The 16,889-nt window shown below is 35.2% G+C and overlaps 1 protein-coding gene across 1 annotated transcript in view; it reads left to right on the top strand.

The window, feature by feature from the left end:
* Msh3 (mutS homolog 3) overlaps nt 1-16,889 on the top strand; it is a 186,965-nt gene that overhangs the window by 93,783 nt on the left and 76,293 nt on the right. Inside the window, exons 13-17 of the mRNA XM_074077200.1 lie at nt 1,247-1,379; nt 7,613-7,800; nt 8,474-8,642; nt 14,105-14,169; nt 16,576-16,692. Of these exons, the coding sequence (XP_073933301.1) occupies nt 1,247-1,379; nt 7,613-7,800; nt 8,474-8,642; nt 14,105-14,169; nt 16,576-16,692 (672 nt within the window). The remainder of the gene's footprint in view (nt 1-1,246; nt 1,380-7,612; nt 7,801-8,473; nt 8,643-14,104; nt 14,170-16,575; nt 16,693-16,889) is intronic.

Genomic DNA, 16,889 nt, shown 5'->3' with positions numbered 1-16,889 from the left:
TGTGAGCAAGACAGAAATGAAACAAAAGTGAGACCTGAGTTAGTATAGAGGCTCCGTGATACAGAAAGGTGTGACCTCACAGGGTAGTTACAAGGAAAAGGAATGCACTCCGCTAATCGTAAAGTACTCAGTGGAGCTGTCATCTAGGCAGGCTCCTGGTGTAAGGTTTGCCCTTCACATTAGTGTGCGTGATATCAGCAGAACTTTAGAGATGTTTATTCCGTGTCTGATATCTCCATTTTCATGAACACAACAGTTCATTCTTTTACCACATGTTTATTTAAAATAAACTTTACTGAAGGCCTATTTTTCACCAGGCATGTTTACTTATCTCAGTTTTTAATATCACACTGACTATTAAACTTAGTATAGACCTTGATGTTTGTAGGTACTCAATGGGTTGCATCTCATTTAGGATATTTTTAGTCAATCAAATTTCGAATTTAAATTGACAAGCCTCACTTCTTTCTGAGTGGCCCCTTATTTAGGGTATGTCACCACTGATAAAATCCTACAACCCTGATCTTCCATGTTTCCTGATGGCATATTCTCTGCACTTTATATTACTACTCCGTTATCTTTGCTGAGGCTCCTGTAGTCAATACTCGATCAGTTCAATACTGCCGTCACCATAACCAAGTTGTCCCACTGCTCATGGTAGGCCTACTACATTAGTCAAGGCAATGGAAGCTATTACAGTAAATCTCAGTGGCTTAACTATAGGAGAAGTTTATTTCTTGCTAACAGAAGTTCATTTGGTAGTAGATGTGGGAGTGGAGGATTTTCTACTCCACTTACAGACTCAGGTTGATGGAGTCAACATGTGACCTACAATGTTGTAGGCTTTGAGCTCTACATCTAGCTGGCAAATGGGGAGAGAGTGAATGAGAAAGCTCACACATGAGGTTATGGATCAGGGCTTAGGAGTGGCTTACATCATTCCTACCCACACTTCATTGAGTAGAACTTAGGTGCATAGCAAAAAACCTAGGTACAGAGGAAGCTGGGAAATATATTCTGTTCTCTTGGTTAAGCCAGTCTCTGCCACACCTAGCTAAGGAAAGTTCCTTGCATGGTACCTGCACATTGATTCAAATGGCAGGAAGAGGCAGGGAAGGACCAGAGATGAAAGCATCTTCCCTGTACTTTTCTAAGTGGCTGTGTCATCATGGTCCTGAGCATTAAAATGGGAAATGTCTACATTCTGAATTCCTAATTGACCATTGCTATTTTTGTTTTCTCACAGGGAAATAAATGCCCGACTTGATGCAGTATCTGAAGTTCTCCATTCTGAATCTAGTGTGTTTGGCCAGATAGAAAATCATCTACATAAATTGCCTGACATAGAGAGAGGACTCTGCAGCATTTACCACAAAAAAGTAAGCTGTAAAAACCCACTTTTTTTAAAGTTTGTAATGTTCCTCAATATGAGAACACCAGATACTAAAGGAAAGTCATGAGAGCTCTGTGTTACTGTTTTTTGTTTTGTAAAATCTTGCAAGTAACATGAGAGAATAGCTGAATTCTCAGAAATTTTAGTTGGACAAATTAAGGTTGTTCCAGTTTTCACACTTGTAAAGTTTTCCCTCTTCTTTTAACTATAGCAACATATATAGAAGTCCTTATGCAAGATACTGTTTCATCCTCAAAGTGCAAACCATTATCAAAATGAGAAATTTACGTAGACTTGCTACTTTAGAAAAGAAATGCCTAATTTCTTTGATCTTAATTTCTTATTTGACTTAATGAAAAAGAAAAATCTGCTGGTGTAACATTTGTGAGTATACTAATATGGAAACAAATTTAGATATTAAAGGTGAGTAAAAATTATTTTGATTTTTATCACTTAGTTTTACAGTTTAAGTGATAGCACTCACAAAAGGAGTTTTCTGCACAGGAAAATAATTTATTTTATCATCAGAATATTCCTGAAAAAAAGATAGTTCTATTTATAATGTTAATAAACTTTTAAAAATGTTTTACCTTTTGCAGAAATCTTTCACATACATTATATTCTTTGTTTCTTGAAAAACTATGACCCTGAGAAAATACTTTTTTTATCACCTTCTTATTGCTAGAAAATTATGCCTAATATGATGTATATAAAGTCCAACAACAGCTCGTATTATATTGGCTGATACAATGCTGCTGAGAGTTAGTACTTGCTAACAAGTAACAGACAGAATTTGTATTTAATCCAGGGTCCTTGACTGCATTTTTTAGTGGCTGTATCTTTTGTGTGCTACAATGTTTGATGTGGTTGTCTTGACTGCCATTGCTTTTTTTTTTATTTTTCATATTAACCCTTTTTTTTTTTTTTGCTGTATTGGGATTTGAACTCAGGACTTCACACTTGCTAGGCAGGCACTCTACTACTTGAGCCATCCCACCAGTCCCTTGTTGGCTCTTTTCATAAGCAAATTTTATTTTTTGCCCAAATGTAAATCTTTGCCAATTTAATAACTTTATTATAATGCAATATTTAACTGCCCAAATTTTAGTGTGACCAGTTTTTCACTAGTATTTACTTTTTTTAAGACTTGTTTTCCCCCACAAAATTTTACTAGAATGGTAAGTACTGCCTCCAAGATTTTTTTGTGGTGCCCAAGAGGACTTACATAACTGTTCCAAATATGCATCAGCTAAATTTGAAAACAAAGTGCAAACCAGATTTGGGAATACTGATCCTAGGGAAAAGGATACATGAGTAGGTTGTGTAGTTGGTGGAATCTGTTGTACCACTTCTTGGTACACTGTGTTAATTTTTTACTGGCAATGACAGGTTGATTCTTTTGGGGTTACAGAGGGGTACCAGACCATTTGTTATTTTGTGTCTTGGCCCAGTGCCTGACAAACAAGGCACTTCATCAATCTCCAAGCATCTTGCCTTCACTTTTTGAAAGGATTTATTGACAGATATCAGAGACTGTTGATTTTCTCTGAAGAAAATAGGAGCAGAGCAGAATTTCTTTCAGTTGTTAATCAAAAGAGCAAGGTGTAAATGTTCAGAGCATCAAAGTGGCAGCAGCATTCCATGTTGCTGTGATTTCTGTTATCCTTGCTGCTTCTCTTTAGATTTTTACTTTGATGTTTGCCTTTCATAAAAATGCTATAAAAGTCACAATCTAATTCATTTTAAAAGCTACCAATAAGCAATGCAAGGATGACTTTTACTTTGGAATTTCAAAATATATTTTACCAAAGGAACTTATGACTCACTCAGAAGCCATTCCTTGTGTAATTCTCTGAATCTATTAAAACAAGAAAATTGGGGGAAAAAAGCCACTCCTCTTAATGGTTAGAACGTGCTTCAAAATTGGATTGAAAAGTGAAGAGTAGAAATGATTTGGTAGCAAACCAACTTTAGAAAGGTTGAATACTTTAAACTACTTTTTTATGATTGGTTAGCTGGCTCTTGTAGTATATCATCAAACACATCTGTTCTTTATCACTGCATCACTCTAAATAAAATTTTTACTACATGCACCCAATAGTGATATCCTGTGTATAGGTTGTGCCAGTTACGTGAAATTTAAAAAATGGTAAGGAACATTCTGTTTGGATATTGTGAAAGGGGGAAACCTAGGCCTGTTGTCCATGTGAAAGTGGACTTTGCAAATAGGTGTGTTAACGGTTAATAATGATCTATCTTTACCAATTGGACTGACCCTGGTATAAAATATACATTTCTGTGATAATGAAATTTCAAATTCAAAACTTAGAAAATACTGCTAGTCACAGGAGCCCATACTAACTTTGCCCAAAAATTGTTTTGTAAGAAAGCAATGAATGACTACTAAGGTTGACGAATAATAGCACTTTGCAAATGTTGAGAGAAGAGTGTTTTGTGAGAATAGTTGCTTAGCTAGGCTGAGCTAAGCTCAGAGCCACATTTCCAGTGTGGCATTCAGGTTACATTCTCTCCAGTGCTGTGATGCCCTGCCTACTCTTGGGGTTCTGTTCTGAAAGTTCCCAGAAAGAAGTTTGCTGCCAAAAGTGGGGCTGAACTTGAGTGGCTTCAGAGCAACCACCTTGAGAACCATATTCCCAGCTTACTTTATAATTCCTTTGAGTTCTCTTGCTTAAGAAACTTGAGAACAACCTGCCTTGAGCACTAAGTCCTTGACTGCAAAGTCCTTCCAGTTTTTACTTTGCTTCTATTGCTGACTTAACTGCATCATATCTGAGCTTGGAAATATAATAAAATTTATAATCAGATTATAGTAATCACAAGAGATTATTATTTAAAAATTATATTGAAAGTATTCATTTTTAGTTCTTGACTTTTTTTTTTTTAGAATGTATCATTAATTGACTACTGGCCAAAACCCTTCCAGGGTCCATACTTACACAGTCCAGCTTCCTATAATGGCAGGCTGTGTCTTTCCCAGAATACAGTGGCCTTTCTGGAGAGGAGGTTACTTCTTTATAAACTTTGAACTCAACTATTGTTCAGTTGGACCTAACTTCTTATTTTTCTTTTTCTTCTTCTCTTAATTTAGTAATTGTCTTTATGAATATATTCTTAGAAATAATCCACTTTGTTATACTACTTTTATGTACTATCATTAGTTTAAGTCATTCTTTCACGTTAAAATATTTGTTTTTAAATATTCTGTCCATTTTATGTTCTTGAAAGAACTGGTAGAGCCTTCTGATGGTATTCGGTCTGAGCTGATTTCCCTCTATACCTGTTGTGCAGTTACTATCATAGATTCCCTTTACTATACTTGAATTGAACTTTCTGGTTTTTTGTTTCATGTCTTTTTCTTAGTATAGTCCTTTATTTTGGTAGAGTACAACCCCTAGAAGCTTCTTGAGAACAGGTGTTAGAGGGTGTTGGGAGTAAAGTTTTGAAACATTGATATCTGGAAATGTCATCCCTCTCCCCATTCTTATATTTGACTGGTAGTTTGGCTGGGTATAAAATTCTAGGTTATAAACTATTTTCCCTTAGAATTGTGTAGTATTCCACTGTCTGCTAGCTTCTATTATTGTTGTGCGGCCTGAAGCTTTTCTGATTCCTAACTCTGTGTGACTTCTTTTCTTTGTTCCTCACCTCCTCCAGATATTGGAAAATAGTCCCTTTATCCCTGGTTTTTAAAAAAATTTCATAGTGATTTGCCTTAATTTGGGTCTGTTTTCATCCATTCTATCCTTTCAGTCTAGTATCTTGAATTAATGAAGTGCTGAGAAATTTTTCTGATTTGTTTTTTGTGAATTCTTTATTTTTACAACTATTTTATTTGAATTGATTGGCTCTTCTGGACTGGTTACTTAACTTTCTTCTGTATTTTTTGTTTTCCATCTCTTTACACTTTTGTTTTAACTTCTTGGAGATTTCATCATCTTTTTCTTCTACTTCTGTTGAGTTTTTCATTTCTACTATTGTTTATTTCCATTATTTTTTTCTCTGAATATCCCTTTAAAAAAAACAGATTATTGTCCCATTCCTGCTTTGTGGTTGCAATATCTTCATTTCAATTGACATTATTATCAATTTTGGGTTTTTTTTCTCCTGCTGATATAGCATCTTTTCCTGCCAAGTTTTATTGTTCTTGGTGTTTACATTTCATGTTAGAGTTTTTTTCTCAGGTATCTGATTATCTTTTAAAAGAGGAACAGAATGCTGATAGTAAGACCTATATAGTTGAATGTGGCTTATTAAAAACATAAGAAGACCTATAAAGTAAACCTAACTTTGCCACTTTTAGGAGCACTCCTGCTGTAGTTTTGTTTAGAATTTTCCTCTTGAGATATCTTGTTTAGCCTCTTGCCTGGCTAGCAGTGTTCTGGGAGTTTGAAGGCGGCAACTGGGAATCTCAGCTTTCAGTTCGCAACCATTCCTTATACCCTCGCTTTTGGTGGTACTGTCATCCTTCCCTGGGTCTAATGCTCATCCAGACACCTTCTGTTTTACCTCCCTCCTGGAATAAAGCTAGTCTCCTTCTAGGGTAGGGAAGAGGTAGTTGCTCAGTGGCACGGAGAGGAATAGGGGAGGAAATGGGATTTAATTGCTTCTTAACTAGCTTTCAATTAATCTTTCTTTACCCCATTACACTGCATTCTTCTAAAGGTGATTTATGCACCAAATTCCTGAGTCATTTAGGATTCTTGGTGTAAATTGAGTTGTATCTTAGTTTTCCTCAAGGACAGCTTAATATCTTGAGTCTTTTAAGTCATTTACTACTTGTCTGTTTACAGCTTCTAAGATTTTGTTGCTGCCAGCTTTCTGAGTTATTCTAGAGGTTTAATGCATTCTAAAACAATCTCTTGACTATAGTTTCAAGATGGAGAGAGCTTAGATGCACATGTTCAGCCTACCCTTTACACACTCATGCGTGTGTTAAAAAACTACAAGGTTATAATATAGTAAAAGTCTTCTTATGCCACTTTGCAATACCTTCTACCTATAGGTAACCAGAGTTAGTTGCATGTGTATCCTTCTAGGAATTTTTATTTACAGTTTTCATTATTGCAGATCATTTAAAGAGTTACTGTGTAAATGTATATAAATATATGCTATATAAGTATACTATATACTCAATATATGTTGAAATAATGCAGTTCCATGTCAATATATACAGATATCTTAATTCTTTTAACTGTTTCATGGTATTACATTTTTGTGACTTTTTCCTACTAGGATCCCAACTGATATTTGTCTTGTATGTACCTTTTAAATACTATTATAAACATTGTTACTCAGATAAATAGTGTATTCAGATTCACAGATTTTTTTCAGTCTTTGTTAAAGTATATTTTTAGATAAAGTCTTTAAATTGGAATTGCTTAGTCAACGGATATGTGCAGTTTAAAAATTATGAAGCTGTATGTCAATTTGTTCTTCCAAAAGGTTATGGTTCTTTAATAGTGTATTACACCTGTAACATGGGTATTATCAACCTTTTAAATTGTTGACATTTTGGTAAGTGACAAATACTACCCTGTGGTTTTAATTTGCTTATCTTTAATTTTGCATAAAGCTAATCATGTATTTATTGGCCAGTGTCTTTCATCTCTCTGTGCTATACATTTAATTTATTTAGCCACTGTTCTTTGGATTTTTCATCGTAAGAGCCCATTATGTTTAACAGGATTTTGCTGTTTCTCTCTCATATGACTTAGAGATATTTCCTTTAGAACTGGCCTCTATGTTTTTGGCATTGGCCATATAGAAAAAAATGTGGCAAACAATGTATTTTAAAAATGTAAAAAAATATATCAAACAAGTATTGACTTTCTGATCTCTTGCTCAAGTTATTTTCTTACAGGTTTAAAATATTATATAGTATTTAACCTCACTTAAACTCTCAGTGAGAGTTTAACTCTCAGCTAACTAGTTAGGAAAATTTTCATTTATTCTGATTGTAATTCCTTATGCTCCATTGTTAGCATATATTAATTGTACTAAGGGATTTCATTTGATATTTCCATACATGCATGTAATGACTGATTATATTCACCACCCTCTATTATTCTTTCTTATCCCCTCCTTTTAAATTTTTTTTTACAATTTTAATGGGTTTCATTATGCCATTTTTATTCATACAATTGAAGTTCATTTTCACGTACCTTATGCTATTTAGATTCCAAAAATTTCTCTTTTCAGTGTTCTACCCAAGAGTTCTTCTTGATTGTCAAAAGTCTATATCACCTAAAGTCAGAATTTCAAGCATTAATACCTGCTGTTAATGCCCACGTTCAGTCAGAGTTGCTCCAAACATTTATTTTAGAAATTCCTGAACTCCTCAAGCCAGTGGACCATTACTTAAAGATACTTAATGAACAAGCTGCTAAGTAAGTACAGACCTTCACTTCTTGCTTTCTGTCAGTGAACATGGTCCAGTGCACCTGCCATTTGATGTGTGGATTCTCAATCTCTGCTTGAATAATGTGATTGGATACTAAAGTTTTACATTACAGCTGAAGTAACACTTTCCTGTGTAAACTCAGGCAGTTCCACATCTAAGACAGGTATCAGGTGATGGAAAGATAAAGCCTAGGGAAAGCCAAGTTCAGTAGCTCAGGAATGGGTGTCAGGTGGCATCCTGTTCTCATGTCCTAGATATCCCAAGATGTCTGCCTGTGCTTAGAATCTGCAAAAGCAAAATTATCCTTTAAAGGGCAGTCACTGCACGGTACACCCCACAAGGAGATCTACATAAAAGAAAAAAGAATTGACATTTACATTGTCTTTATTTTTTGAATAGGCAAATGACTAATACTTAATTTTATCTCTTAGTTTCATTGTGGAACTTATGAGCTTGCAAAATAAAAGTGATACAAGGGTAATTATGTCAATTCAGAAGTTAAGAAATGTCCCCATAAATATTAGGTGGCAGAGCTGAAATTAGAAACACATTTTCCTGATTTTCAGCCCTTTGGTCTTTCATCATGCTACAAAAACTAATTCATAGCTGGTCTAATTAATGTGTTTCAATATATGTATTTGCATTTTTCCATATTTTAGAATTGGGAATAAAACTGAATTATTTAAAGACCTTTCAGAGTTTCCTTTGATAAGAAAGAGGAAGGATGAAATCCAAGAAGTTACTGAAAAAATCCAAATACATTTACAAGAAATACGAAAAATACTGAAAAATCCTTCTGCACAATATGTGACAGTATCAGGACAGGAGGTAATGTCAAAATACTTTTATTTTGCATCAGCTTGCCTTATATGGAAAAGCTATTTTAAAATGTAAATGAAAATCTGAAGATGTTCGTATCATATTTCCAAGCTTTCTGTTTTGTTCCTTGGAAATATGCTATAATAACTTATTTGGGTAAGAAATATCTTAATGATGACAATCATTAAAATTATAAATTATTAAAAATTTAATGATAATATCTTTGTACATTCATGAAACTTAATGTTGTATGTCTTTTGGTATTACCTGTTGAAATTATATTAGGGAAAAATCTTGATTGTTAGGAATAGTAATTTTGAAAATTCACTTCTTCTGAATTCAGGAGAGAGCAGTTAGTCTTTGATGTCTGGCTTACAGATGATGAAATGACAACCAAGTGGACCACCATATTCATTGGTTACACAGTGATGAAATGGCAGCACTTCTCCCTGAAGTTAGGAATATAATTGGAATTTAAAAAAGCACATGGAGTGAAAACCCGTATTTAGTGAGCCTTCCAAAGATTATGATGCTGTTGAACGTGTTTTTCTGATTTTAACATCTGAATGATAATCAGAAAACAAAGAGAAGTGCTTTTTAAATGTGGGTTGTATGGGCTTGTGGAGTAGACCACTTGCCCAGTAAGCATGATGCTTTAATTTAAACCACTGTGCCAAAAAAAATCAAATGTAGTTGTATCTTGCAGTCCTGTTCTGATTCTTGAAGGTGTGCTCATCCATGCCTTATAACTAATGTGAAGATTCCACTTGTGAGAATTTGAGAAATTTTACTTTGTCAAATAACAATTTGAGAAATTTATGAATAATTTCTATAACATGAACATTTCACTGAGGATTTAAAATGTATCTTTTACTTGTGGGGAAAAGCTTAATTTCAAACCAAGTTTCTTAATATTTACATTGCATTGTGCGTTTTACCAAGGGAGTGTTGATTCTTTGGGTACTTGAAATAAACAACAGCAAATGATAATCTTTATTAAAATGTTTATGATCTGATACATTTAATAGATTTAACCATTGTTTTCTGTAAAATTATGAAGATGTTATACTCAGCCAGACATTTCACAAAGTGTGTTCCACACAGAGCATTATGTAATAGGAAGAAGTGATTTCATAGTATTTATGTGTTTATGTTCCAAACATGCAGACATCATAATTTTATTTCCTGTTTTTACGATGTGATTATGACCTTCACCTAAGAGCCATTATTCTGGCTCTGTGGTGAAAATCACATGATCACACTTGCTTTAATACCATTAATAAAGTATATGTACTGGAAATGTAGCATCCTGGTATTACAGTGGACAATGCTGAATGTGAGTGCCATTTTACCACTTGTGCTACCTGACCATGGAAGAGTCACCTGTGTTGTGAGACTAATACATGAAAGTGCCTTCCACTCATAAAGTACTGTGCTTATGTTATTCACATAATTACAACAAGAGTACTGTAGTTACCACCTATCAGCCACTAGTTAAAATTGAGAATAGTGCTAAGTATTTCACACATTATCTTCTTTCTTTCTTTTTTCTTTTTTTTTTTTTTTTGTTGGTCCTGGGGTTTGAACTCAGGGCTTCATGCTTGCTAGGCAAGTGCACGGCTACTTGAGCTACACTTACTCTTTATACCTTTAGTAGGTCAAGGAGAAGAGTTTGAGGAAAGAAACTTCTTTGTTACTAACAATAGGATAAATTCTTGTTGATTTTTAACAGCTTCCTCCAGAATTTTATTAGTATATTAATACAGTATTACTTTTATAATTTTTTGAGAAATAATGATTCTTATTTAAACCCCCAATGAATTCTAAATTTTGAGAATTGTTATAATCAAATTTTGTTTAACAAAGGGACTAAAGGTATTGGAAAATTATTTGGAGTTATTTAAAAGACTAAGCATAAACTCTATCAAGTATGATTACTTTTGAGAAGTAAAGGAGGCGGGGGGGAGACTCTTACTCTTTATGTATATGTGCTGCTGATTTTATAGCCTTCTATTCCATCTCAAATTTTATTTCCAAACATGGTTTTCGTTATAGTTTTTTTTTTTTTTAAATCTATTGAAGGAGTCCCTTGTAGACTATGGATTTTGGCATTATTACCAAAAACGGAGAGGTAAATGTGCCAGACTGTTGAGCCAATGTTATTCTTGACAACATTCATTTTTTTACTTCTGCTCCCAGGTTTGGTTTTGTTTGTTTGTTACTGGGATTTGAACTCAGGGCTTCCTACTTGCAAGGGAAGTTCTCTACCACTTGAGCCACTCCTCCAGCCCACTCCCATTTTTTATAGACTTACTATAATGTTACTTACTCTAGCAGAGTCTGTGATGACTCTGAAAGTATTGGTTTTTAAGAATCTAATGAAAGGAGAAACTTACGTAGTTTTACAAAGTTCACTGCTCCATGAACATAGTTCATAGTCTGTATCATATTTTATGCTAGTAAAGAATTAAGTCAAATAATGGATCAACCTTAAATCAAATAATGGATTTGGGGCAGTATTTAGACTTAGGACAGTATTGATAAGTAGCATTATTCATAAAGGAAAAGGAAGGAAATAGTGGGAAAAATCTTCAGGAGAATTTTTACTAATTCACTGCATGTAGCATGTGCAGGCATCTGTTTAGTGTGTTTAAAGATGTAAGAAACATTCTCATTAAGTCTTGTAAATAAAAAACATTTGAAAATTATCAAGAGAGAATGAGAAAGAAAAGTGGGGGGGGGGAGCAATGGGTTAAGTGTGGTGCTGGAGAAAACAGGAAGTGATTTTGGAGTGAGTTAAGAATTTCAGCAAACCTAGCAATAATGCCAGCCCAGTGATACCACAGGCTGTAGTTTGGATAACAATGTCTGACATTTAATCAAGATAGAATTGGGTCCTAGGAGAATATGAGAGACTACTAGAACGAACCAGGGCATACATCTCATATTAATACCTGAGAAATATAGTCAGGAACTACAGAGCAGGGAATATTCTTGTGAGAACTCTTTCTAAGCTTTTTGGAATATGTGCTACTTTCTGTTAGTTTTCTTCAGCATTAAAATCCTTAAATAAAAGGCCTGCCTGCTCATTCTTAGAATGTTTGAAAAAAGGAGTAATTAGAAAGAAATTTCCCTGTTCTATAGCTAGTATAGCTGAGAAAAAAAAAAAAACTGGTGGATGACAAGTCTGAGGAAGAATTCTGTTTGAAAACCTGAAGCTGCATGACAGCATGTGACCACAGGGACTTAATCAGTGGGAGATCCAGTGGGCTTTCCTGACACTATCTGATTTCCATCCTGTATTGGCTGTGCATATGGCAGCTTGCTGGAGCTCTGATGGCCTCTAGAGTAGACCTTTGGAAGGGGAAATGAGGAAAGGAAAAAGTAGAGAAGAAACAAGAGGAAAGAGAGGGAATGTGTATGGGATGAAGGTATAAGAAATACTCATAAGGGAACACAATAAAATAAGTACGAAGCAAGACAAAACAATCCAGAAAAAGTGCAGAGGGAGGGGGAGATGAAAAGAAAAAAAGACCAGTCAGTATTTCTTCCTTGTTGTGGAGGCAGAGGATAGAGATTTTCACTTCTTTCTTATTTGAGGTTTACTTGGTATAAAAGGTTAGTGAGTTGTTTCTCTCTGAAGAGCCAACAGGTTAAACCAAAGAAAGCTGTTTGTAGGCTGAGACCCCTTGCCTTTTCTGCCAGGGCAGGTTCCCTGTTTTGACCACTACTGGTCTGAGTGCTTGTCTGTATGTAGGCCAGGCAATGCTGCCAGAGTAGAAGCTACCCTTAGGCTACTCCCACCATCTGAGCCCCAGGACTGCTGCTGGATACCACCTTGCACCAGGTGCTTTGACAGTGTGGGGTTGGGCATGCAAAATGTTGGAGTCAGCAGGTGCATGCCCACCAAGGAGTGTAAATGTATAAAGCAGTCAGAGAAGCCTTTTTTTTCTTCTCTTTTTCTTTTCGTTTCCTTCCCTTCTTTACTTTTTGGTGATACTGTGTTTTGAACTCAAGGCCTTGCTCTTGTTCTTGCTCAGGAAGTGTTCTACCACTTGGGCCATGCCCCCAGATCTTTTTGCTTTAGTTATTTTTTGGATAGGTGTTGAGTTTTTGCCAGGCCCAGCTAGGATCATGATCTTCCTATGTAGCTGGGATGACAGGCATGTGCCACCACACCCAATTTATTGGTTGAGATGGAGTCTTACTAACTTTTTTGCCCACGTTGGCCTCAATCTGTGATCTTTCTGAGCACAAGTAACTGGGATTATAGATGTGAGCCATCACACCTGGCCCACACCTGATGTTTTGTTTCAGACTTGTGGAGACACAGGAAAGTGCTGGGGCTTTCCAGTCTATCATCTTCCCATCTCCGTCTTCACCCTTAACTGTATAATTGAGTGTGGCAGAATCAAAACCGTATTAATTCTCTTTAGACAAGGACTTCATTAATTCCAACTTTTGCTAAGGATGAAAATTCTTAAAATTAGCTATCAATGTAAAAGCATCAGCATTTCTGATAATGGAAAAATAAACTCATAACCAGATGAACAGGATACTACTAAGAATATGACTATTATTCCTGAAGTTGTATGCACATCATAAAACTGATAAATGTAAAAAATGTTTCCAGAGTCATCTGAAAATTAACGACAGCCCCAGAACTTCTGGATTCTATCCTGTACAAAAGTGGATTAAAAATATCTGTAAACAAAATGTTTAGATTGTTTGTAAGCTTTTTGGAAGCTTTTTTGCTATCATGCAGGATGTGAGCACCCTGAGATGACATGTAGCTAGTGCTAAAAATGAGTGGTGTGATGGAAGAACTTGACTTGCTTCCTGGCTGATGTCAGAGCAGCTTGTTTGCCAATCACAGGTGAATCTGAAAAGACAGGGTCGCTATAAGTGACAGCCTAAACGCTCATACAGGAAGAAATTATCTGCATTTGGGGAGGCCCAGGCTGTCTTTATGAGGATACTTTTAGAGAATTCAGGTTTCTTACATAAAAACTATTATGTAAAACAATCCTCTTCTATTCAGAATAGGGGAGGGGCCATAGCACTAAAGATAGTGTTACATCTAATAATTGAATATTTAAAAATTTTTATATAGGTAGAAATTTAATCTGATCTGAATAATAGAATTCTTAGTGGATTCTTATGAATAAAAGATGTTATTATTGAAAAATCACCATTCATAGTATGCACATGACAACCTATAAACACTGAAGTCCCTAGTAATACCCTTTATTGCAAACCTACTGATGAATACAAATAATACCTTATTGTGGGTATTGAAACCCTAATTAATCAGATACACTGATGCATATCAAATTCTCCCAAAACCAGTATTGGATTTATTTTGAATGTTTAGAAGAGTCACTAAATTGTTATACCACAATTTTGAGATAGCTTTAAAAAATGTAGTGATTACTCATTTAAATATCTCTGTTCATTTACATTTGTTTTAGTTTATGATTGAAGTAAAGAACTCTGCCATATCTTGCATACCGTCTGACTGGGTGAAGGTTGGAAGGTAGGCTTAAAAGTATTTCTTTCTTCTAACATGAATTATAACAATGTGACTATATCTGTGTGCTTCTGCACTGATAGTAGCCACATTCTTGAAGGTCAGAGCAGTATTTTCTCTTTGCTTTTCTCATGGAACTTTTAACCAGAGGTAATTACCTTTATTGATTTTTATCATTACTTTAAAATTATTTTTCAAAAGTGCATCTTATTTTTATATGTTTGTTTTCTTTTGTAAATTACCGCTTTATCCCTGTAACTTAAATATACAAGGGAACAGAGTTGAGGACCCTTCAGTTGTAAGATTTATTTGTAAGCCTGAGCTTCTTGATGAATGCTGTGCCTGACATTTCTTTGAGGAAGCTGAAAATTTCATTTTCTACCTCACTGAATTTTACATTTCTTTATTCTTAATGCTTTTCTTGGCACATAGTTAGAATCTTTTTTTTTTTTTTTTGTGGTACTGCGACTTTGAACTTAAGGCTTTGTGCATGCTAGGCTAGCACTGTCTTTTGTGAGGTGTCTTGTGAATTTTAAGACAGGACCTTGCTGTGTAGCCCTGACTGACCTCCTGCCTCAGCCTTCTGTGCTGAGATTACAGACCTATGCCACCATGCCTGGCTAGTGCTTTACTTTTTTTTTTTTTTTTGTAATATCATTAACTGATGAAAATAAATTAATCAAAAGCAAAATCAGAGAAGCACATTAAAACTCTGCCCTTTCCTTGGCTAGCATTAATTTAAGGAAGCAGTATTAGAGAAGTATGTATTCCTGTGAGTAGTATCCTTTTTGGAGTATTTGTTGGTCCTGTTATTAATAAATGTGATCCTGAGATGAAAACGTTGCATTGGCCTAAGATAATTTTAGAGAGACAAGTGTCTGGTGAAGGTGTGAAGGAAATCTATGGAGGGGATGAAGGGAAATTTTAACATGGTGTGTGGTTATTCATTTCTTGTTGTAATTTTTTTAAAAAAAAGCATTATCCATTGCCACAGCAACAGACACTGAAGGCACAAGCTAGATTTGTTTAGCTCTCATATCATGTTTTTCCCCATGCTACCAGAAGCTGTGCTGTAGATTTGAGGATTGTTGATTTTAGGGGGTATTTTCTCCCCTTGCAACCATCCTTTCCCTTATCTACTTTTGTCCCCTAAAAAAGCTAATAAATGAAACATGCTTTCTGAGGATACATTGCTAATAATCATATTTGTCTATTTAGAGCAACAGTGGAAATGTCTCACTAAATGGATTTTGCCAGAAGAGAAAGCTATGATAATATGTTTGCATAGAAGTCTAGATGACATAATTGAAATGCAACAGGCAAGGCATAAATCAGTGCCAATGTCTTTGAACATTCAATAATGTAAATTCAGTGAACAAATAAGATGGTTTGGGGAAGGTTTGTTACTGTGTTTTGTCTGTTGTTTGGTCAACAGGACCTTGACACAAGGATAAGTTAAAATATCACCAGTCAGATTTTGAATGCCCAGTAGTTTGCCAAATTAAAGATAATCTGACAGCGTATTATAGGAGTACACTGGACCTTTTCTTCCTGAAGACTTACCATAATAATGGTATCAACAGCAGTAGGAACCACCTAATACTTACTGAGTACTGATAACTAGGTACTCTGCTAAGCCCTTCTGTTTGACCCTCTCAGCAGTATGTGATATAAGTGCTATTGCAATCCCCATTTAATAGATGAGGAAAGGGCTGTTTAGAAAAAGTCCATTCTATTTACCCAAAGTTACAAGAAGTAGTAGTGGCAAGCTCAAGGCCTTGGCCTGGATCTTCTGGTTGGGGATCCCTGGAAGCCCCCATTGTGTTCTGCTACTTCTTGAGAAAGAAAGCAGAGATTGTACTAAAGCCCAGACAAGGAACATGTGGTATTTCTTCCCACCTAGGGCCACTGCACCCTAAAGAACTCCTCCTCTTTCTTGGCCTCCTGAATTTATGCATTGCTGTTATTTGTGATGCCTTACATTTTTCTTTTCTAACTGAAATACGCTAAACAGAAGAGTATAAAATACCAAGAATAATATGACCTTCACTAATGTATGTACCTCTGAGCTCTGTCCCACCCTCTTTGTTACATTTGCTTCTGATCTTGTTTTTTTAAAAGCAAGCATTTTCATTTAGCATAATTTAAAGGTACAAAAAGCCTTTGCCTATGAAATAAAAATTCTAAACTCTGACTTTGCCATGTGGGTATAATATAAAATGTACTGAAAAACCTTCCTGAACAGTCATGTTCTTTAGAATCAGTAGTTGAGGACCATAAATAAAGAATGTTCTCTGTTTACATTCAAGGTTCATCAGTGAATAATAAATAATTGCTTTAATTTTCTGAAATGATGACATTTGCTGATTCTTCTAACCTTGATTTCCTATTTATGTTTTTCCCCTTTTCTAGCACAAAAGTTGTGAGCCGCTTTCACTCTCCTTTTATTGTAGAACATTATAGACAACTGAATCAGCTCCGGGAGCAGCTAGTCCTTGACTGCAATGCTGAATGGCTTGATTTTCTAGAGTGAGTTCACAATGAAAAATATAATCTGACTTTTTGCTAAAAGAAATAGACCGGAAAATCTTTCCATCAAAAAGAAAAGTAGCAGTTACTGCTTGTGACCTGCTATAAAATAGTGGAATACTTATGTTCTCGGATTTTCTTTTTAATCTATGGAAATATAAGCTCCTCTTAGTTCTTTGATGAGAGAGACCAAATGC

Source organism: Castor canadensis, chromosome 6, assembly GCF_047511655.1.
Source record: "Castor canadensis chromosome 6, mCasCan1.hap1v2, whole genome shotgun sequence".
In the NCBI taxonomy this organism is placed as follows: Eukaryota; Metazoa; Chordata; class Mammalia; order Rodentia; family Castoridae; genus Castor; species Castor canadensis.
The sequence above is the reverse complement of the archived record's forward strand: the minus strand, read 5'-3'. Positions and strand labels throughout refer to the sequence as shown.